This window comes from Thunnus albacares, chromosome 22 (genome assembly GCF_914725855.1).
Source record: "Thunnus albacares chromosome 22, fThuAlb1.1, whole genome shotgun sequence".
Lineage (NCBI taxonomy): Eukaryota > Metazoa > Chordata > Actinopteri > Scombriformes > Scombridae > Thunnus > Thunnus albacares.
Window position 1 is genome coordinate 6,776,420 of NC_058127.1, and position 23,861 is coordinate 6,800,280.

At 42.8% G+C, this 23,861-nt stretch overlaps 2 protein-coding genes across 2 annotated transcripts; one reads left to right on the forward strand and one right to left on the reverse strand.

Annotated features, from left to right (window-relative positions):
• The first annotated feature begins 258 nt into the window (after nt 1–258).
• LOC122974029 lies at nt 259–16,451 on the forward strand. The gene is made up of 4 exons (XM_044341864.1): nt 259–883; nt 10,043–10,983; nt 14,917–15,590; nt 15,710–16,451. The coding sequence occupies exons 2-4, from the start codon at nt 10,890–10,892 to the stop codon at nt 15,962–15,964; spliced, it is 1,023 nt and encodes a 340-aa protein (XP_044197799.1). The 5' UTR covers nt 259–883; nt 10,043–10,889; the 3' UTR covers nt 15,965–16,451.
• A 5,090-nt stretch (nt 16,452–21,541) lies between these two features.
• On the reverse strand, nt 21,542–23,258 carry LOC122973795. Its single transcript, XM_044341533.1, has 2 exons — nt 22,529–23,258; nt 21,542–22,030 (listed from the first exon to the last, which is right to left on the reverse strand). The coding sequence occupies exons 1-2, from the start codon at nt 23,201–23,203 to the stop codon at nt 21,797–21,799; spliced, it is 909 nt and encodes a 302-aa protein (XP_044197468.1). The 5' UTR covers nt 23,204–23,258; the 3' UTR covers nt 21,542–21,796.
• Nucleotides 23,259–23,861: the final 603 nt, after the last annotated feature.

The window sequence follows — 23,861 nt, forward strand, 5'->3', positions numbered from 1 at the left end:
AATTGCTGAATTAAGAAAAGTTTTTGACCACCCCATTTGGGGTAAGGAAGCAGCCAGCAGATTACTCTCTCTCCCGCCAGGGATTGTTTGGTTTGAAACACCCTTTCTGGCTGCTGTGGACAGTGACCCATTGTGGAAGGAATGTCTCGAGTAGTGTTCTAAAAATATGTCTAAAATGCAAACCTCTATGTAAACGCTTCTGGAACCAGAATCCAGTGGCCATTTGAGGGTTCTCTCTGTTTAATTAAAGGCCTGAAAAGATAGAAAAAAAGTTTGTGTTACCACATTATTTATTAATCTTTAATAAAGCTGTTAGAGCCATTTGTATCTAACTGTGTTAAGGTTACTCCCTGGTTGCCACAGTAGGTGGCGTGTTGAGCAGCAGTCTACGGAAATGTATATGTAGAGGAAGAGGCAATTACTCCTCAGGTGTGCTGCTTAGCGGGAGAAGCACACAGTTTTTTGACCGCCGTTTAGGGGCTAATCTTTATGCCTTTTTTGTTGTTTTCATGCAAGTTATAGATGTAAGTGTATGAATAGCAAATGCTTTAGTGGGGCCCGGTGATAAATAAAATATCTGAAGCGCAAGTCCGAGGATGTTTGATTTAATACACGGAGCCGCCGCATGACGACGCGTCAATTACATGTCCCGGTAACAGCCCCTCACTGTGGCTTAGGTTTTGTTTTGGTCGAAATCAAGTCACTACATTTAAGTCAAAAAACTAGCTTCAGTTAGTTCGTTAGTCATCATGCATGGAGGAAGATTCGACGTTGGATTTCCTGCATTTGTTTGAAAGCATGGGAGGTGGAGACGGAGGACGCACCGGTCATCAGCTGATTCATCCATCTGGATTGTGACATCACGGCGCCCACCGCGTGTAAGGTAAAGAGTAGCGCTACCAACTTTATGGCCATAATAAAGTGTGCACACAACTTTGCGAGCGTAATCCCAATGCATTGGTCGCTAAAACAACACTGACAAACTGAACTTTATCTCGTTGCTTTCATCTCGGATGTGCGTTGCGGTGTGAATTAAAGGACATTATGGACGGTAAACCAGACGTGGCTGCCGCGGAGCCAGCGGCTGCTGCAGCTTCGGTGAAAGAGGGAATTGTTAATGAGACAGAATCTGTAAAAGGTAAACGGTCTATTACATTAACACACAAAGCTCTTGTTGCAAAGGTGGAAAGGTTACAAAATGTACGAAAAGACAAATTAATTAAGGCTAAAAACCTAAGAAACGTAACTCAAGAGCTTATGCAGAGTGGTAATGCAAAAGAGATAAAACATACACTGGAAAAAATTGTGCTTTTGTGTGGGGAAGCCAAAGATGCTCATGTGGCTCTGTTGCCTTTAATGTCCACTGAAGAAAGTGACAAACAAAACACTTGGTTTGCTGCAAAAATGCTTGTTGAAAATGGTTTCATTTCTGAGGTTGAAAAATGGTTGGCAAATGATCATTGTGATGAGGATGGTGATGATGTTCACCCTGATGACAGCATATCAAATGTTGCCAGTAGACATTCTCACAGAAAAAGCACATGTAGTGGTGAAAGAAGTAACAAAAGTGGTAAAGGCAGTAACAAAAGTGGCAAAACCACAGCTTCATCTCGCGTTAAGGCAGAAGCAGAAAGGGCTGCACTTCTCGCTAGAACTGCGGCTTTAAAGGAAAGGCATGCTCTAGAGGCCCAGGAAGAGCAGCTGAGAAGAAAAAGGGAGCAGCTTGAGATTGATGCTGAAATAGCTGCATCCACTGCAAAGCTAGCAGATTTCAAGCTGCCTCAGAATGTTCCAGTAACTCTCAAGCACCTTCTGATGGAATGAATTCTTACTTGCAAAGGAATGAAGAACAAAACCTAAATTCCAAAGGACTCAATCCTGCAGCAAACTCATTTAAACCATACACATGGAGTGCAATGCCACAAAGCAGCTTCTCAGTAGCCCAAAAGGATTCAAGTGCACTGAACGCACACTCTGAGGGAAAAACACATCAGGTCTTTGGATCAAAATATGAGACAAAGTGGAAAAAGGAAACAGAAACATCTGGAACAATGCAGTATGGAGATACACAACAAAACCTCTCTCTGCCAGTCAACAATGTGCAGCCTGCATCAGTGGAGCAACAGCATTTATATTCTGTACCAGTACAAGGAGACCTGTGCACCATAATGCACCGACAAAATGAAATCACAGCAGTTCTGGTTCAACAACAGCGCTTGTTGTCCTTGCCTTCTCGAGACATTCCAGCATTCGACAGTGATCCTTTTCAGTATAAAACTTTCATAAAAGCTTTTGAACATAGTGTGGAATCAAAGGCTAGCAAAGCTGACTGCCTTTATTTTTTGGAGCAATTTACAAGAGGGCAGCCCAGAGAATTGGTGAGGAGTTGTCAGCACATGATTCCTGACAGAGGTTATCAGCTGGCTAAAGAGCTTCTCCAAGAACACTTTGGAAGCCAATATAGGATTGGTGCAGCCTACATGGAGAAGGCTTTGGCTTGGCCTGCAGTGAAGGCAGAGGATGTGGGAGCACTGCAAACTTTTTCTCTATTTCTGCGAAGTTGTTGCAATGTAATGGAGGAACTTCAATATGTGCAGGAGCTGGACATGCCAACTAACATGAGAGCAATCATGATAAAGTTGCCATTTAAGTACAGAGAAAAATGGAGGATACAGGCACATGAAATACTGGAGAGGTACAATCGCAGAGCTTGCTTTAAAGACATGGTCTCATTTATCGAACGCCAAGTTAAGATCATTTCTGATCCACTTTTTGGCGACATCCAAGACACGATAAGTGGTTTGCCTGCAGTAAAGAGTGTTAACAAGTTCAAGCCACATTCAAAGTTCAGCAAGGTCAGAGGTAACAGCTTCGCCACAGTTACTGTAAGTGACGCAGCCAAGGGATGTGGAACTCCAAGCTCAGTCCCACAAAGGCTGGACTTAAAGGGAATCATTCAAGAAGCATGTGTTTGCTGCTCTCAGTTTCACAGACTGGAAGAGTGTCCAAAACTGAAAGGGAAGAAGCATTGGGACAAAATTGACTTTTTGAAGGAAAAGGGGATGTGTTTTGGCTGCCTGGGTAGTGGACACAGGAGCAAGAATTGCGACAGGCGCTTAACTTGCAAAGATTGTGGTCAGAACCATCCTACAGTGCTTCATATCTCTGGAAAGATAAGAGCCATCACAGGAAGTGAACACACTAAGGGCATAGCACATGTTAAACCACCTGCATCAGAAACTTGTGGACATACAGGGGCCGGAAAGGAGGATAGCATTTTGTCTATCTTGCCAGTTCAGGTTAAATCCATCAGGGGAAGCGAGATAATACAAACATATGCCTTCCTGGATCCTGGGAGTACGGCTACTTTCTGCTCAGAACATCTTATGCAAAGGCTGAACATTACTGGTAGGAAAACCAGTTTCCTTTTGCGCACTATGGGACAGGAAAGGGTTGTGTCAACTAGCACCCTGAATGGTTTGGAGGTAGCTGGTCTTGGCAGTAACAGCTTCTACAGTCTCCCAGAAGTACTCACACAAAATAAAATGCCTGTGACCACCAGTAACATTATCACACATGGAGAATTGCAGAAATGGCCATATCTCTCGGATGTACAGATCCCATGCATTGATGCTAATGTTGACCTGTTGATTGGCGCTAACGCCCCTAAGGTATTGGAACCATGGGAGGTCATCAACAGCAGAGAGAATGGACCATATGCAATACGAACTGTACTTGGCTGGGTAGTTAATGGTCCCCTTCGAGATGGAGAGAGCAGCAGGCCTAAAACAGGATTCTCTGTGGCTGCTGTCAATAGGATTTCTGTCTGTAAGCTGGAGGAAATGCTGAGCAACCAATACAGTCATGACTTCAATGAGCGAAGTTCAGAGGAACAAGGAGTTTCGAGAGAAGATATTAGATTCTTAAAGATGATGGATGAGTCAACACAGCTGCAGGATGGACATTACAGCTTGAAAATGCCCTTCAGAAAGGACCAGCTTTCGCTTCCTAATAACCTTTCTATGGTTAAGCAAAGGCTGCTGGGATTAAAGGGGAAGTTCAGGAAAGATGAAGTATTCCACAAGGAATATACCAGCTTCTTCACTGATGTAATTAAGAACGGCTATGCAGAGAAAGTGCCTCAACATCAGCTGGAAGGTGAAAATGGAAAGCTCTGGTATATACCCCATCATGGTGTACGCCATCCCAAAAAGGGTACATTGCGTGTTGTGTTTGACTGTTCAGCTGAGTTTAAGGGAACTTCACTCAACAGCCAGCTGCTACAAGGCCCAAACCTCACTAGATCACTGTTGGGTGTTCTAACCAGATTCAGACAGGAGCCAGTGGCATTTATGGGAGACATTAAATCTATGTTTTACCAAGTTAGGGTGGCTGAAGAGGACAAAGACTTCCTGCGCTTCTTGTGGTGGAGGGCAATGTGAACCAAGAGATTGAAGAATTTCGAATGGCAGTTCATTTGTTCGGGGCTGTCTCTTCCCCAGGTTGTGCCAGTTATGCACTCAGGAGAACTGCAGAGGATAATCGGGCTAATTTCTCACTAGACGTTGTGGAAACAGTCAAAAGAAACTTTTATGTTGACTGTTTGAAGAGCTTGCGCTCAGACGAGGAGGCAGTTGCCATGGTTCAAGCTCTCACTGAAATCTGCCAAAAGGGAGGCTTCACTTTGACAAAGTGGATCAGTAATAGCAGGGCAGTACTGCAAACCATTGAAGAGGAGCATAGAGTGAAACACTTGAAGGAACTGGATCTGGATAGAGATGAGCTTCCAGTCGAACGAGCTCTTGGGCTGCAATGGTGTGTGGAGTCAGACACATTCAAATTCAAAATGGCGATGAAAGAAAAACCACAGAGCAGGCGAGGAATGTTGTCCATAATCAGCTCGGTCTATGATCCTCTGGGTTTTCTTGCCCCAGTAACCCTCCCACCCAAAGTCATGCTGCAAGAGCTCTGTCGGAGACGTTATGGATGGGACGACAACATACCTGCAGACATTGGACATCAGTGGAGAAGGTGGCTGGAAGACCTGAAAAGGTTGGCAGCATTCAAAGTTGAAAGATGCATTAAGCCCAAAGACTTTGGACAGCCCATTAAGGCACAGCTGCACAACTTCTCTGACGCTAGCAAGGATGGATTTTTGAGAGTAGGAGGACGATTGAGTAAGGCTGCTTTGCCAGAATAGACTAAGCATCCACTCATTCTGTCAAAAGATCAATACATCTCTATGCTCATATTGAGGCATATTCACCAACAGGTGGGTCATGGTGGAAGAAATCACACTCTGTCCAAGCTGCGCAACAAGTTTTGGATAACTAATTCCAATGCAGCTGTGAGGAAAATCATATCACAATGCGGCTTCTGCTGGCGACATAAGGGAAGAGTGGGCGAGCAAAAAATGGCAGACCTACCGAAGGAAAGGCTTCTTCCTGATCTCCCTCCCTTTACAAATATCGGAGTAGATTACTTCGGGCCTTTGGAAGTAAAGAGAGGTCGAAGTCTCTGTAAACGTTATGGTGTCATCTTTACCTGTCTTGCAAGCAGAGCCATTCATCTGGAAGTAGCTCCATCCCTGGACACTGATGCATGTATTAATGCTATTTGAAGGTTCATCAGTTGAAGAGGACAAGTGTCCAGTATACGTTCAGACAATGGAACCAATTTTGTGGGAGCAGAGAAAGAGCTGAGGGAAGCGCTATCATCATTAAATCACAACCGGATACAGGGAGTTCTGTTGCAAGATGGCATCCAGTGGAACTTTAACCCACCTTCAGCATCACACCATGGTGGTGTCTGGGAACGTGCTATCCGGATGGTGAGGAAAGTTCTCACTTCTGTGCTGCACTTGCAAACTCTGGATGATGATGGTCTTCATACAGTCCTGCGTGAGGTCGGGTCTATATTGAATGGTCGTCCCCTCACCAAGCTCTTGGTGAGGGAAACTTTCCCAGACAAAAAAGGGTTAGTACGCTCTGTGCGTCTCCAGACGAAGACAAACGTCTTGGAAAGACCTGTCAGTAAGCTTTGCTTGTTGCAGGAAGCCACAAGCAATTAGGGATGAGGTATAGTGACCTCCGCAAAAAAAAAAGGGGTTATGTTTACAAATGTTTGAATTTTCTTTTTTTTGTTTTGTTGTTGTTTGGGTTCACTTTTATATGCATGTCACTCAAGTTATGGCTCTATTTGTTTACACGTGAAGGTAATTGTAATGTCTGTGGCCATTCAATTAGGGGCCGGTGTGTTAAAGCCATTTGTATCTAACTGTGTTAAGGTTACTCCCTGGTTGCCACAGTAGGTGGCGTGTTGAACAGCAGTCTACGGAAATGTATATGTAGAGGAAGAGGCAATTATTCCTCAGGTGTGCTGCTTACCGGGAGAAGCACACAGTTTTTTGACCGCCGTTTAGGGGCTAATCTTTATGCCTTTTTGTTGTTTTCATGCAAGTTATAGATGTAAGTGTATGAATAGCAAATGCTTTAGTGGGGCACGGTGATAAATAAAATATCTGAAGCGCAAGTCCGAGGATGTTTTGATTTAGTACACGGAGCCGCCACATGACGACGCGTCAATTACATGTCCCGGTAACAGCCCCTCACTGTGGCTTAGGTTTTGTTTTGGTCGAAATCAAGTCACTACAATATCTTTAAGCTGGAGAGTTAACTGCCACACATCATCTTCTGGATCATGCACTTTGTCCCCAATTAATACAGGTAGCAACCTTAGGAAATTCCAGTTCTGAATGGCTTGACCTGAAAGCTTGGATGCCTCAGAGTTGACAGCACATGGCTTTATCAGGGCGTCAGATCCTTTGAACTTAAACTGCTTGATGCACCGGTTCAAAAGGGAATATGTAAGCCATTTCTTTTTCTTAATGAAATACTTCAAGTACAGTTCAACATCATAGGATAAGACACCCTCAACTATGTCATGGCCCAAACAAGGTGGAAGACCAGGCTGGCAAACATGACAAGATTTCAGAGCATTGAAAACGGAGTTTACCTTTATGCCTTTGATGTCTTGACTGTCATGAGCTTGGAGATCACCAACAGCAGAATCGTAACTTTCAGGGGTGCGCTGTGGGCCACATACATTTGGATCATCACTCTCAAACTCACTTCGTGTTATTTCACAGTACCTACAAAAGTAATGAACAACTAAAATTTTCAGTAAACCCACCAATGCCATGTGAACCCAAATTATCACCAGCAATACGATACAGAGCCCCTTTTACAGTTTCACCACCTACAGTTATCCCATTTTCCTCCAGATCTTTTAAATCCACTAATATCTGTGAGAAAACCTTAGCGCATCCAAATTTTTTCAGGTCATTTTCTCCGCACAACAGGACAAGGGACATGTGATCAGTACTGGAAGGCACGTGAGCTGGTAAATTTGCCACAGAAAGATAAACTGCAACAACTTTGTGTTTTTTCTTAGAATAGCCAAGGGGATTGACTACTTCAAAAGCATCCTGGTACAGAATTAGCTTCAGGCATCCTGGATTTTCAATGAAGAATTGGTTGGACTTAAAGTTTACTCACTTATGTCACCCAAAACATCTGAGTCTGTTTCACAAGACTGTTGTGACACTGAATTCTTCCACAATTCGGATTCTAAAAAGCTATTTATTGTTTGTTTCACAGGTATGTAGTAAGCAAACCTTTGTGACATATTTTCATCATTTCCAAATGTTACTTTTTTAGGCTCTATGTATTTGAACATTTTTTGGAACGCCTGAGCTCTTGAATATGTTGTTCTCAGCGGTCCCTGATGACAGACAGACAACAGATCTGAATCCTTCACACAATCACAAATTTTAGCAATAGCATCATCTGTTAGACTCATGTAATTTTTTAGAAGTGAACGAAGTTTACTTAAAGTGTAATCCTGTCCCAAATCGTGCACATTTTGCATCTCTTCTACAATTGTCTGTATTGTTGAAGCTGGGAGAAGGAGCTGCCCTTGTAGTTCTAGGTAGAATAAACATACATTTCTAAGAAAGGTCTCATTGAAATTCTGTGGCAAATCAATGCTTTCATTTGTTGTTGTTGCATCATGTAAGCTTTGAGAAGCATCTTTACATGCAGAAGACTGAGAAATAGTTTCCCTGTACATGTCACTTATGCTATCTGCTGAACATGCTCTATGTTTCCTGGACATATAAGCAGTAAATGATGACTTTACAGTGAACGTGTTTTTACAACCAGTTACTGGACATGCCACAGGTCGCCCCTCCTCTATATGCTCTTTCAAGTGGGATATAAGTTGTTTCGCTGTGTGAAATTGGCGCGAACACAGCGAAATTGCACACTTAAGATCTGTAACAACAGCGCTAGCAGTAGCAGAGGGTGCCGGCAAATTGTGAACACGATAGAAATGAGCTTTGAAAGCTGCATAAGTAAAAAAAAAATGTACGTTTGCAGTCCGCGCCAACACAATTTAAAAAAAACAACGGGGTTTGTTCCTGTGGACTCTACAATGCAACACATAACCCCTCAACGTATCTAGTGTTTTGCTGCAAAAACGGCAGGTAATCATTTTTGCAAGCTAACAAACAACAACAACCAAACGTTTTTTACCCTCTTCGGACGACGCTGAAAAAAAAACACCGCTCCACAAAAACATGGAAAAAACAAAGTGAAAACGAACGAGTTCAGCGTTTAGCATGAAACCCACTTAACCCCGTCAGTCGGCGTTAACTCAAAGTATACCTTCGGTCACAAACAGAGGCTAATATTTTTCGGACAACAAACGGTCATGTTATGTATTTCAAGTTTGAAGGAAATGAATACCTGTGTCCATGATCCCACCACGTTAACACAGCCCCAGGTGCCGGCAGGTTGGGCACACGCCACACAAGCCACGAGCAGCTGGCTCCTCCCGCGATAAATCATTAGTCCAATGAAAGAACAGAAACATCTACTGATCTGTCAGTTGACGAGACAGAGCCTATGGGCAGAGCTCATCTATTTTGAAATTCAAATACAGACGTTTGTTTTCCCAGTATGTAAAATTTACATTGAAAATCATTACTGTTACTATTTGACATGGCCTTAAGGCACTATAGATTTCACTAAATGACATTCTCAAATGACAAAAACTGAAACTTTTCGATTTATCATTTACAATTGATCATTCACATTATCATTCATATGTAAATATCTTCAAATAAAAATTGAAACTTGAAAATCTACACATAGAAAATGATGATGATTTTCTTTCAATTTGAATATGGTGTGACAGGCAGGCAAAATAACTTTTTGTTAATGTCTTAAAATGTATGGTCCTAACTGTAAATCCGTCATTCGTCTGTCCACAATATTTACAAATGTCCACTGCAATTACCTATACTTAGCTATGCAAAGCACATTTTATTTTGTTCGTGAACATAAATAGGAATAAAAAGGTTTCGCGCAACATTTCAAAGTAACACTCAAATGTTGATATCCATTGGCTATTAGCTACACATGCTCATGAGTTATTTTATCAGGAGGATATAAAAATGATTGATATGTACCCTATTACAGTCTTACTACTAGTCTATTGATATGTGTTGAATATAGGTCTACTAAATTCTAAACAGACACATCACATGTTTTTTCCCTTCATGTTTAACATAATTTTACTGTATTTGTACATATTCTTATCTGTAAAGTATAACATACAAAAATGTAATACGTTTTTTCTATGTCTAAAAAAATCTACCGGACAAAAACATTATTTTAACACTAACATGTTGTAATTTTAACTGTATTTTATTGTTTTCTATATTACAGGTTTTCTGTGTTTAAACTACAGTAATCTGTAAATTATACCAAGAAATATGATTCTTTTAACATATTCTTACTTTAAAAATAACAGTTATGCTTGGTTAAGCATTTTACAAAATATAAATGTGAATTAAGCGCTGCTTCATCGTTTTTCTATTTACACTTTTTTATGCCATGATTTTACAGCACTTCACTGTTCATTTCACGGACATTTTTTTACAGTGTATTTTTTTGTCTATTTTATTTTTTGTCCTCAGGGGCATCGGAGGAGCGGTTGTAAAGGTGGAAGGAGGATGTCTTCTGTTCGGCTGGACTGGGAGGACGTACTGTAGACCAGGTGGAGGTAGACTCAGTGTGAGGGTTCCGTCTCAAGCATGTTTCCATCAGCCGATTACAGGCACCCAGAAGAGTCCAATATAAATTGAACTGAGTTGACTGTGGGCTTGAGATCATTAAGATTGTTTGACCTGCATGGTTTGGCCTGAGATGCCCAGTCTGGCTGCTGTGGACGCTGCACCAATGTGGAAGGAATGTCTCGAATAGTGTTCTGAAGATATGTCTGAAATGCAGACTGAGGACTCCAGTGGCCACCACCAGAAAGTGGTGCCAAAACAAAACAGTCATAAAAACAACCGAAGCCAGTAAAATGTGACAACAATAATACAATAACAGCTAAATCCAGGATCTGGATGGCATTCTCGTTTCATGAGACTACGTAGACACTTTTCCCGCTCTGACTTTTTTTTTAAAGATACGTGTGTGTGTGTGTGTGTGTGTGTCACACCCTTGATGATGACCCAGTAAAACAGTCATTAAAACCCGACAGACCGGATGGCTCATTATTCAAAATTTTCTTTCGCTTTCGCATTCATATAGCCTACAGACACCAGTCGGTGTCAGCGCAGTTGTCGCCTCTTAAATACTGGATTCTGATGGAGAAACGACGAAACTTCTATCCCACTTCTTTACTGCAGTTTACCATGATGTGGAGTCTGAATCTGTCCACCGGGAAGGTCACATATGGGATAGGATTTAATGGAAGAGTGATCAGTATATCATGTAACTGGCTCTTAAGAGGAAACGAAAGTTCAGTCGCAGTACGAAATGGATTTATACATCTACAGGCGATGTAAAGACGGAATAATAAAGAGGGGTTGCTGCTGTGAGCCTGAAGTTCAAAAAGAGGAACTTTGGATCTGTGAGTACAAATACATAATCTCAACATATCATTTGTAAGAGCTTCGCGTGAACTTGTGGTGGCGCAGTAGCGTTTTTAGGTTTTGGAAAGATTTGAGGCGAGCAACAACGATGAAAACAAATATTTCTGATTTTTCAATCAACAAGCAAGTCTTGTTAGTGATAATAATACGTTAGTAAGTAATGCAGGAACACAAGACTGAATGTAATTGTAAAAAGACTTTCGGCGCCCCCTACTGTGTCACGAGTAGGGGGCGCCGAAGCACCACTGCTTATAATAAATCAGTGGATTTGAATTCTTTGTGGCTTTATTATCAGCAGTATTAAAATGTGAAAACCAGCCAACCCACACAAAGCAATATTTAAGCCAACAACAACATAGGAAACATTATAAAATAATAATTATCATCATTAAAATAACTAGATTAAATCTAACTAAAGAAATAAATTAAAACAATAAAATGGACATTTCGATTGTAGGCATATTTTTTTCAAACCCAAAAGAAAATAATTCCAATGGGAATCAATTTAAGACATTTTCGTGCCAAGACTGTTTTCATTCCTCTGCTTGCTCTATCCTTGTGTGGTTCTTCAAAAGAGAGAAAATGCACGTCCTAGCAGATCAGTATGTCTGGACAATGGCGCCATCTGCTGACCGAATACTGTCAACACCATAAGAGGCCTCACGGCATATTTAGGCGACATTAGTGATTACAGCTGCAGAGATTAAAAGAAAAGAGGAAGCTACACATATAATTTGGAATCGACAACTATAAATTAGACGTCTTAAACCAATATTGAGAATTATGTCTCATCAATCAGCCGTAATACCACCAGAAATGACTGACTAGACTGTAAACTGTTGACAAAACACATTTCTTGCAGAATGGTAAACTGGAAAAGCAAGGCTCATACTTCAGGATTATTTTATATAGTTGATAAATGTTCTCACCTTACTGGCAGCATAAATGCTGCTACATTTCCCTCCTTCGTTTTATGAATAGTAATACACAAACAACAGACTCTCCATTTGTAGAGAGAGAGAGAGAGAGAGAGAGAGGCAGAGAGAGAGAGAGAGAGGCAGAGAGAGAGAGAGAGAGGCAGAGAGAGAGAGAGAGGCAGAGAGGGAGACAGGCAGGCAGGCTGAGAGAGAGAGAGAGAGAGGCAGAGAGGGAGACAGGCAGGCAGGCAGGCTGAGAGAGAGAGAGAGAGAGAGGCAGAGAGGGAGACAGGCAGGCAGGCAGGCAGGCTGAGAGAGAGAGAGAGAGGCAGAGAGGGAGACAGGCAGGCAGGCAGGCAGGCTGAGAGAGAGAGAGAGAGGCAGAGAGGGAGACAGGCAGGCAGGCTGAGAGAGAGAGAGAGAGGCAGAGAGGGAGACAGGCAGGCAGGCAGGCAGGCTGAGAGAGAGAGAGAGAGGCAGAGAGGGAGACAGGCAGGCAGGCAGGCTGAGAGAGAGAGAGAGAGGGGCAGAGAGGGAGACAGGCAGGCAGGCAGGCAGGCTGAGAGAGAGAGAGAGGCAGAGAGGGAGACAGGCAGGCAGGCAGGCAGGCAGGCTGAGAGAGAGAGAGAGAGAGGCAGAGAGGGAGACAGGCAGGCAGGCAGGCAGGCTGAGAGAGAGAGAGAGAGGCAGAGAGGGAGACAGGCAGGCAGGCAGGCTGAGAGAGAGAGAGAGAGGCAGAGAGGGAGACAGGCAGGCAGGCAGGCAGGCTGAGAGAGAGAGAGAGAGAGGCAGAGAGGGAGACAGGCAGGCAGGCAGGCAGGCTGAGAGAGAGAGAGAGGGAGACAGGCAGGCAGGCAGGCAGGCTGAGAGAGAGAGAGAGAGGCAGAGAGGGAGACAGGCAGGCTGAGAGAGAGAGAGAGAGAGAGGCAGAGAGGGAGACAGGCAGGCAGGCAGGCTGAGAGAGAGAGAGAGAGGCAGAGAGGGAGACAGGCAGGCAGGCAGGCAGGCAGGCTGAGAGAGAGAGAGAGAGGCAGAGAGGCAGAGAGGGAGACAGACAGGCAGGCAGGCAGGCAGGCAGGCTGAGAGAGAGAGAGAGAGGCAGAGAGGGAGACAGGCAGGCAGGCAGGCAGGCAGGCTGAGAGAGAGAGAGAGAGGCAGAGAGGGAGACAGGCAGGCAGGCAGGCTGAGAGAGAGAGAGAGGCAGAGAGGGAGACAGGCAGGCAGGCAGGCAGGCTGAGAGAGAGAGAGAGAGGCAGAGAGGGAGACAGGCAGGCAGGCAGGCAGGCAGGCTGAGAGAGAGAGAGAGAGGGGCAGAGAGGGAGACAGGCAGGCAGGCAGGCAGGCAGGCTGAGAGAGAGAGAGAGGGGCAGAGAGGGAGACAGGCAGGCAGGCAGGCAGGCTGAGAGAGAGAGAGAGGGGCAGAGAGGGAGACAGGCAGGCAGGCAGGCAGGCAGGCTGAGAGAGAGAGAGAGGGGCAGAGAGGGAGACAGGCAGGCAGGCAGGCAGGCTGAGAGAGAGAGAGAGAGGGGCAGAGAGGGAGACAGGCAGGCAGGCAGGCAGGCTGAGAGAGAGAGAGAGGGGCAGAGAGGGAGACAGGCAGGCAGGCAGGAAGGCTGAGAGAGAGCGAGAGAGGCTGAGAGGGAGACAGGCAGGCAGGCAGGCTGAGAGAGAGAGAGAGAGGCAGAGAGGGAGACAGGCAGGCAGGCAGGCAGGCTGAGAGAGAGAGAGAGAGAGGCAGAGAGGGAGACAGGCAGGCAGGCAGGCTGAGAGAGAGAGAGAGAGAGGGGCAGAGAGGGAGACAGGCAGGCAGGCAGGCAGGCTGAGAGAGAGAGAGAGAGGCAGAGAGGGAGACAGGCAGGCAGGCAGGCTGAGAGAGAGAGAGAGGGGCAGAGAGGGAGACAGGCAGGCAGGCAGGCAGGCTGAGAGAGAGAGAGAGAGAGGCAGAGAGGGAGACAGGCAGGCAGGCAGGCAGGCTGAGAGAGAGAGAGAGAGGCAGAGAGGGAGACAGGCAGGCAGGCTGAGAGAGAGAGAGGCAGAGAGGGAGACAGGCAGGCAGGCTGAGAGAGAGAGCGAGAGGCAGAGAGGGAGACAGGCAGGCAGGCAAGCTGAGAGAGAGAGAGAGAGGCAGAGAGGGAGACAGGCAGGCAGGCAGGCAGGCTGAGAGAGAGAGAGAGAGAGGCAGAGAGGGAGACAGGCAGGCAGGCAGGCTGAGAGAGAGAGAGAGAGGGGCAGAGAGGGAGACAGGCAGGCAGGCTGAGAGAGAGAGAGAGGGGCAGAGAGGGAGACAGGCAGGCTGAGAGAGAGAGAGAGGGGCAGAGAGGGAGGCAGGCAGGCAGGCAGGCAGGCTGAGAGAGAGAGAGAGAGGCAGAGAGGGAGACAGGCAGGCAGGCAGGCTGAGAGAGAGAGAGAGAGGCAGAGAGGGAGACAGGCAGGCAGGCAGGCAGGCTGAGAGAGAGAGAGAGAGGCAGAGAGGGAGACAGGCAGGCAGGCTGAGAGAGAGAGAGAGAGGCAGAGAGGGAGACAGGCAGGCAGGCAGGCAGGCTGAGAGAGAGAGAGAGGGGCAGAGAGGGAGACAGGCAGGCAGGCAGGCTGAGAGAGAGGCAGGCTGCGTTTAGGTGCGAGTAGGAGAAATGAGAATGTTTCGGTTGGAAAATCACAGAGTTGGTACTTTGATCTTTACATTACTGCTCATTGACAATATAACACTCATATGTATATCGGATTACGTCGGATATATCGGTGCTTCCAGAAAAAATCCAAGCTTTCCAGCTTTAATTACGACATGAATGCTGATGTTAACGCTACAAATTGGAAGCTCGTAACAGTTACAAGAAATCCGTGGAGACGTAAACGCCCCTGAAGAGACGTAAACGCCCCTGAAGAGACAGGCGACAATTCGCAGCAGTTATTCTTCTAGAAACGTTCGGCGCGCAGCAATGAGAATGGCACAGCTCCAGACCGTCTTTTTTTGTGCTTTTTTTCTCCTTATTAAAGCCATGTGCGTTTTGGGAGAAAATTCGAGATATCACGTCGCAACTTTGGGAGACCCCTTTACCTTTTCAGTGAGTGACTATTGCATGGATAACAAGAAGTTCAAACTCACTCGACGGCTGAAAGATGACAGCGAAAAGGACGTAGGACACTTTGCAAATGATGTTTGGGTGCCAGAGGAAGATTACAAAGACCGGGTGAAACACATTTCAAAGACTTCCGTCGTCTTAACCGACATTACCCTCAATGATAAAGGAGTGTATGAGTTCACCTGTGGTGGCAGCTTTGTACCCGTGGAGCTGGATGTCGTTGTGCCCCATGACGTGCTGGGAACTGAGGGAAAAACAGTTAAACTTCCATACTACTACGCTACTTTAGGTGAACCTGATGTGGAGTTTATACGATGGAAAAAAAACGATGAGCTTGTCTTTGAGCTGAATCTCTCCTCCGAGAACGTCACATATGGGACAGGATTTGAGGGAAGAGTGTCTGTGTCACCCGACTGGTTCTCACGAGGAGACCTGTCTCTGAAACTGGAGCAAGCTCAGCTGGAGGATAAAGGTGATTTCTTCCTCTACCTGCGAGAGAAAGACGGAAGAAATAAGTCTGCTGTTGTGAGACTGAAGTTCAAAGAGAAGAACTCTGGTCAGATCGCCTTCACACCGCTGACTGCATCTGTGAGTAAAAATACATAATGTCAAAATAACGTGTATAGCTTCACGTAAACTTGTGGTGTAATAGTGTCTGAATTTAACTAAATTCTACTATTTCCTTTTTGTCTTTTCGTCCTCTGCAGCCGCCACAGAACTGCACTGAAGGGAAAGCGATGAAGACTTGGACCACCGGCCTCACAACAGCCTTTTTGACGTTTCTGATTGTTGCACCTTCATCCGGTTGGTTTGGTTGGTGGCTGAAATCCCGCAAAACATCTGGACAAAGTGATGAAAGACCTGCGACAGATGTGGAGATGGGACTTGTGAACAATAGAGGACCTGCTGGTTCTCAAGTTAATGGGGTCTTAAATGGTGATTTAATGTGTTTTAAATGGTGACTGATGAAACAATGGTTGCTACTATTATGAAGTCGTATTCTTATTAATAAACACGGCTACTGTGATTTCTGCCGCAACTCATTAATGTAAAATAATAATTAACACTTAAAAGGTATTTTAAAAATATATATTTGCCAAAACATATCAGAAATAAAATCATGTCCTTGAACTAGGTGAACCGACTCCGATCATGTTGTGTGGCGCTGGGTTGGTCTCACTTCACGTGAGACTGGAACTGAAAACATGCAACATAATAGCCTGTAGCTTTAAGTAAATATGGAAACACTGAATAAAACAAACAGCCATAAATATAGTGATAGAAACCCTAAAAAATCTAAACAAAATACATAGCTATTTAATGGAAAATGTTAATTACCTTTTAAAATGTATTGTGGAGTTTAAAAACGCTGCACCAATCTGTCGAATAGTGTTCTTAAGATACGTCTGAAATGCGGACTGAGGAAATGCTAGTGGAACCAGAATCCAGTGGCCATTTGAGGGTTCTCCATGATTTATTAAAGGCCTGAAAAGATTTTTTTTTTAAGTTTGTATTAGTAAATTATTTATTAATCATTAATAAAGTTATTATGAATCCCTTATAAAGGAGGCTTATCAGAAAGTGGGATTTACATTTACAATAGTTGGCTGAAGTTTTTCTGGGTGCAAATGAATTATATTTTAAATGATTCTACTTTACGTCCAGTGTTTAGGTTAATGTTTTATTTCATTAGCAAGGACCAAACCAACAACAAAATGCGTGTTGATGACTCATTAAGGACAAGAAGTGGCATGGTTGAGGTGTGGTCTTGCTCCTGAAACTCCGATCAATAGCTTCGATTTAGGAAACAATAAGAATTTTGTTTTCAAGTAAAAATGAAGGATTCTTGAAGGATTTGTATTCCAAACAGCATTCAGGTATTTTTACTTAAAATTTGGTATTAGTAACTTAAAGGACGTCGGGGTTTCTAAGGTTTTTTTGTTTTTTGTTTTTTTTAGAAAACATTATCTGTACCTTCAAAGATGACCTTAAATTTCAAATTCAGGGATTCACACCAAACAAGGTCATGATTAAGGCCTTGGGGGTTGGCAGGCTAATCTTTGTTACTAGTGGTAGTGAAAATGCCTTTGCATTGCACAGCCTCAGACCTTAAGCCTCGGTGAGAAGGAAGTTGACCTGACTCCAGTTTCTCTGTGTGTGTGTGTGTGTGTATGTGTGTTTCCAACAGTGACTCATCTCACAGATGAGATTCTGTGAGAATCTCACTGCCAAAAACACTTGAGAGCACACATTCTTTGCCTTCAGCAGGGTTGCCTTTTTTAAACAAGCAGATAACATCTTGAAACTAAATTGGAAAATAAATGTGTCTAAATAAGATTGTCTTTCATGTATAAACAATGTCCTCATTAAGATGAGGCGCAAATGTCTGAACCTTGGAAAAGCCATTACCAAACTATAAAATAGCTGAGTTGACTATGCTTCAAAACCCTGTTGACAATAACAATGATTAAAAAAAAAAGTTCATGTTCAGACATTTTCGAGGCAGTAGCTGAGACCTTTGACAGTTCCCAATGTCTCCTGCTGTTGAAAAAAAAAACCTCCTTGCAGATTTGGTTGGTCCAGCTCAGCTTCCACTGTGTCTCTCAGTTCAAATTCCTCTGCTTCACGTGTGAGGCAGCTTTATGTGGTATGTCTCCGCATACAGCAGAGGAAAAAAAAACAGGAACTATATCAGAAGAACAACAGACTTAACCTGTAGTTACAATGTAAGCAATTTCATTTAATCTCCACTCTACCTGTCAGACGCACACATGTCTACTGTTTTATAGATATCAATAAATACCTGATTCTGCTGCAGTGCTTTCTCCCTCAGTAGTTCAGAAACAACCTGGTGCTGCAGTAGTAGTTCCAACAGCTTTTGTTTACATACCAATATGGCTGTGGCAAAATACTCATACTCCTCTCACATGACCAGATAAACAGCTGTCCCCCAGACTGGATGGACAGATCAAATCTGGGGTAAACACTTTCCATTCATTAACAGACACTTTCAACACTCAATAGCAGGCAATATTTATCAGCAGTGGTGGAAAGTAATTAAGTCCATTTACTCAAGTACTGTACTTAAGTACAATTTTGAGGTACTTGTACTTTACTTGAGTATTTATATTTGATGCGTGAGACCCTGCTGCTGTTAGGCTGAAGTTCAAAGAGAAGAACTCTGGTCAGATCGCCTTCACACCGCTGACTGCATCTGTGAGTACAAACACATCATCTCAAAATAGCACGTATAGCTTCACGTAAACTCGTGGTGTAATAATGTGTGAATTTAACTAAATTCTTGCATTTCCTTTTTTGTCTTTTCGCTCGCTACAGCCGCCACAGAGCGACACTGGAGAAAAAGCGACGGGGATTTGGACCACTGTCCTCATAACAGCCGCTGTGATGTTTGTGGTTTTTGCACTTTCAGCCGGTTGGTTTGGTTGGTGGCTGAAATCCCGCAGAACATCTGGACACAGTGATGGAAGACCTTCGACAGATGTGGGTTTCGAGATTGGACTTCTGGTGGACTGCTGGTTCGAAAGTAAATGGCGCCCTTTAACTCAAATAGTTGTTGAGAGTGTTTTAAATGGTTACGACTGATGAAACAATGATTGTTACTATTGTGAAGTCATGAGATTTTTACCAACCCAGTCGCCAGAAGAAAACCTTGGCATTGAACGTTTCTGCAAACCACAGAAACGTTGAATATATACATTTCAACACGTGAATTACGTATCATATCAACATTTCTACAAACGTAGCATATTAACATTTCTACCCGTTGAATAATGATGTTTTATGGTGTGACGACGCTGTGGTTAAGGTCTGGTTAGGTTTAGGCACAAAGACCACTTTGGTTAGGGTTAGGGAAAGATCATGGTGTGGATTAAAGTAAAAACAAAAAATAAAAAATAAAATAAAAACGGCCGATGTCTCACTAAAAAAAGCCGGTTTTCTCGCCAACTTGCTGCCAAGAAACTTACTAACCATCCACCGGCCCCTTCGCCTCCTATGTAGGGAAGATCAACTCATATGGATCACATGTAAACTACGTCACTTTAGAAATATTGAGATCATACGTATTTAGGAAATGTTGATATAATACGTTTTGTTGACATTTTGATATGATACGTATTGTTGAAATGTTAATATGCTACGTTTTGTAGAAATGTTGATATGATACATTTTGAAATGTTAATACGCTACGTATTTCACGTGTTGAAACGTAGATATTCAACGTTTCTGTGCAGAAACGTACAGTGCCAACGTTTTATTCTAGCGACCAGGCTGTTTTTACAGTGGTTGAATGTGGAAACATAATTTTGTTTTTCTATGAATCACTTATTGAACAAAATAGATGAAAAACTGTGATTTCTGCAGCAACTCATTAATGTAAAAATAATGATTAACTTTTAAAATGTATTTTAAAATATATATTTGCCAAAACATATCAGAAATAAAATCATGGCCTTGAACCAGGTGAACCGGTTCCGATCATGTTGTGTGACGCTGGGTTGGTCTCACTTCTCGTCGTGCTTGTAGAAGAATCAATAATTAGATTAAACCAATTAAAAACTGGAACTAAAAATATGCAACATAATAGTCTGTAGCTTGAAGTAAATATGGAAACACTAAATAAAATAAAAACGACAAACAGCCATAAATAAGCTTATAGAAAACCTAATCACTTTTGAAAAGTATTTTAATATATATATATATAAACATGAGCAAAGCAAAGAGCAGACGGGTTTACTTCAACAAGTTCTGCAGCACAATAAACAGGTGGACTGTACAACAAAGAGTTTATGTGTAACATTAACACCTTGGACAGATAAAATTCACTGTGGAAAAATACTGGATGTGTCTGTGTCTTCGCGAAGGTTGCTTCTTTTGCATCTTGGCTGCCAAACTAAGACACACCCGTTGACCACATTAGATGAATAGATGCATGAGAGAGATTCAGGCAAATACTCAGCTCTCCTGAACTCTGAAAGTTGGACCAACTGTGGAAAGCAAGAAAAACCTGTTGCGTTGTTCATGTCCCGCCCCTCCCCAATATATATACACAATATATTGCGAACTATTGCCACAGAAACAGTTCTGCGGCAACTCTGCCCACATTTCAGCCCCGTTATATTCGCCCTATCTGGGACTGACAGGTTGTTAAACAGGAATGACTGCATGCCAGCTGGCGGAAAACAAAGCTGTTTATCTCCCTTATCTGATCACACTTATTCATATTTATTGACTATTTATTATAATCTGGCTATAGTGTGGAACTTCTTATTTTATTGTTTTAGTATTGATTTTATTTTTATGTATTTGTTGGTTTAGGCTATTTCACAGAGACAGTCCACATTAATAAACATTGCTGTAAATATGCCAGAGTTAACCAAGAGGCTATTTTCCATCTGTAGACCCTGGACAGATGTTACAGAGACACTCTGCTCTACCTGCCGCCATCTTGCAGCAGTTTTATTGTTTTATTATTGTTATTTCTGAATGAGGACCTAATTTTGTTACTTTCATGTATCAACATTTTCTGGAATGACAATAAACTTCCTTGAATCCTTGAAATCCTTGAATCCTTGGTATTTTGGTGGAAAACGGGTTGCACTGAGAATAGACTTCTCTGAACCATGTGTGTTTCTGCTGATTTTATCAACGATGTCAAACTTAACACAGCAATTGAATAATGCTTAAAATATTGATAAACTATGTCAATCAAACTCAAACTTTGTAACAAAAAGAGGGAATTTGGCACTAAAAATACTGTCACTTTTGTACAGAAGGAGGACTGTGGATTTTGTGGATCATCAATGTTTTCTTCAGAGATTAATATGCAAAATCTTGCACAATACACCCTGGTCGCCTGACTCATACTGTTGCATTGTGCGGACGCTGTGGCTTCATGTAGCAGTGCAAACTTTGTTGCAGAGGAAATGCAACTTTTCTATGAGATGTATTTTTTTTTACTGCTGTCCTAAGATCATAAGATAAAAATAGAAATGGCTAACATGAGTCAATCTAGCAGTGAAACTAGTTCACATGTGGTGAAAACATGGCTGGTGATATTGGGGCGGTTGTAACGCCTTTTTACAACTATTCCAGGACTGTTCCAGTGTAAATGGTTTTTGATTTAAGGGGAAAATCGCAAAGAGTGTTACAATGGTCCCTGGTCTCCCCCACTGACCTCGACCCCTTCCGCAGTATATGGAAATTTGCCCCTCACCTGACTGCACAAACTACAAAAACACAACAAATACATAAAAATCAAAAGAACTTCTCAATTTCTAAAAAAAAATCTTGATCATTTTTAACATGGATCACTTAATGTATCCATCAAGTCTGCAGTTGTTTATAAATAGATTTTGGTGCAGATTCCCTCTCGATCTTAGAAGATGGACGGTCCAACAGTCCATTGGAGGGATCCTCTGATCAATTAGCCTAAAGACCTGAAAAGATAAAAAAAAAAAAAAAAGGTTTCTGTTATCTATCAGAAAGTGTTGCCAAAACAAAACAGTCATAAAAACAACATAAGACAGTAAAATGTAACAACAATAACAGCTGGAGAAAACACAAAGCAGCAACAGGAAGCAGCAATCAGACCTTTGACAAGCACAGGTGATATTAATTCATGACCCTGCTAGGTATAGTGCATTAGCAGCGTAGAAAAAAACAGGTAATAAGACTTTATTATTTAAATTTGAAGAAGTAATGCTTTAAAAAAAATTAGCAGGTAATAGTGCAGGTAAATACCAGCACTTATTTCTAACTTACATTTGGATGTCTCACCCATTGGCCTGAGCAGGACTAGCAGACTGACTGTTCAGGGGTCTCAAAGCCACATCTAGATCTCCTCGAGCAGGGGGTCCTGGTGAGGCACTGGACGTCAGGAGCCAGCCAAGCCCAATACCAACCACAATACCAACCACAAGAGCAACCACGATAGCAACTGCAAGCCAAGCGATCACAGACTCATTGGTCCAAGTTTCCGTTTCCTCTCCAGTCAAGCTCTGTGTCGTCTACAAGTGTGAGAAGAGAGTGAAAGAGGAAACAGAAGCGACTTCAGTTAAACTTACAATAGCATCATTTAAATAAAACATCTTCTTTTAGGAATCAATTTGATTATTACATTAGTTGGATGAAGTATTTTTGGGTACAAATGACATTTTAAATGATTCTACTTTTACCTTCGAACAGTATTTGGGTTTATTTAATGTTTTATTTAAGGAAATTATAAGAATTTTGTCTTCAAGTGATTTTTTTTTTTTTTTTTTTTTTTTGCACGGATTTGTATTCCAAACAGTATTCAGGTAAATATGCCTCAGATTTAGTGGTAACATGGTGATAATTAATGGTTGCACGGTGTAATGGGTTTTTGAGAGGTAAAACCCTCTTAAAATGGACCATAACGGTTATGGATCATAACCCAAAATTGACCTGAATTTCCTCCTTAATTAATTTATTTAAATCCATCGATTAAAAACGCTTTAATAAACAAAGAGTGAGATAGGACTTACATTCAGGAAGGGGGTGGTCTGTTCAGGGTTGGTAGTTAACCTCACAGCAGCGGGATTTCCCCTCTCTTTCTCCCCGTTGCTCTGCCCATAGCAGAAGTAGTCACCCCTATCCTCCATCTCTGCCTTCTCCAAAATCAGCGAGAAATCTCCTTGTTTGCAGTCAGATGACACCGACGCTCTTCCCTCAAAGCCAGTCCCATATCTGATCCTCCCGGAGGAGCAATTCAGCTCCAACACAAGCTCTCCGTTTCTTTCCCACCTCACATATTGACCTATGTAATAGCACTGAAGTGTGGCCGTTTCCCCCTCAGTCACGGATGCTTTAGAGGCTAAAACAACAACCAGCTGGATAATTTTAATATCCTCGCCGCAGGTTAACTCATACGATCCGGTGTCAGTGTAAAATGTGCGGTTGAAGACGACGCAAGAGTTCCGACTAATAACCCTGTCTTTGTAATAGTCGGATAGTAGGCCTAGCCATACACCTTGCTGAAGAACAGCCACTGGCCGAGTGATGCGCTCGTCCACCCGGTACTCCAGTCTGGCTTCTTTTCCTTTCGCACATTTTCCAGTCGCGGTAAATGTCACCGCGTCTCCTAAAATCACCTGCTGATATTCTCCGAAAACAGAGCTGACAGAATAAAGAAGACAAAAAAGATAGCGCAGCGGTGCCATTGACAGTCTACTTCTGGTGCGCCAGGAGCGAAATGGTCAGCGCGTGGTTCGGTCTATGAGTGTTTGATGGGACAGTCGCGGGGGCGGAGTGCGGAGGGCGGAGTGCGGAGAAACTAACTCCACCTCCAGCAGCTACAACAGTAACATGCTGCTCTAACATTGATGCTTCACTATTAATAATCTAATGATGTCATATATAATAATATATCAGGGACCAAACCACTACTTTTACTGCAATACTTTAACTACATCAAGCTCATAATACTTATGTACTTTTACTTCAGTAGAGACTTTTACTTGTAATGGAGTATTTTTACATCACTGTATTGCTGTGTTGGTTTCACATCTTTATTTTCTACCCGTTACTTCAAATGTCTCTAAATATGGAGTCAAACTCATCAAGAACTGAGCTCTAATATTAAGTGATAACCGTCTGTGGACGTTCTGCCATAACTGTTTAGTGTTTGGACATTAATAATAATATTCAAACTGAACCTAACATGTCATAAACTTCCAACTTTTTCATATCTGTTGATTATCGCTTTACGGCCAACAGCTGGACTGATGTTGCACAAGAGATCCTGGTGAATTGTGGGATAAACTTTGAATACTCTGAACAGCAGGGAGAATTAAAAGTTGGTTCAGGAGAAGAAGTGAT

Coding starts and splice junctions, on each gene's coding strand:
- LOC122974029 (XM_044341864.1), top strand. CDS start 10,890: ATGGATTTATACATCTACAGGCGATGTAAAGACGGAATAATAAAGAGG. Junction 10,984..14,916: donor AAAAGAGGAACTTTGGATCT/GTGAGTACAAAT, acceptor TCCTTATTAAAG/CCATGTGCGTTTTGGGAGAA. Junction 15,591..15,709: donor TCACACCGCTGACTGCATCT/GTGAGTAAAAAT, acceptor CGTCCTCTGCAG/CCGCCACAGAACTGCACTGA.
- LOC122973795 (XM_044341533.1), bottom strand. CDS start 23,203: ATGGCACCGCTGCGCTATCTTTTTTGTCTTCTTTATTCTGTCAGCTCT. Junction 22,031..22,528: donor AGACCACCCCCTTCCTGAAT/GTAAGTCCTATC, acceptor TCACACTTGTAG/ACGACACAGAGCTTGACTGG.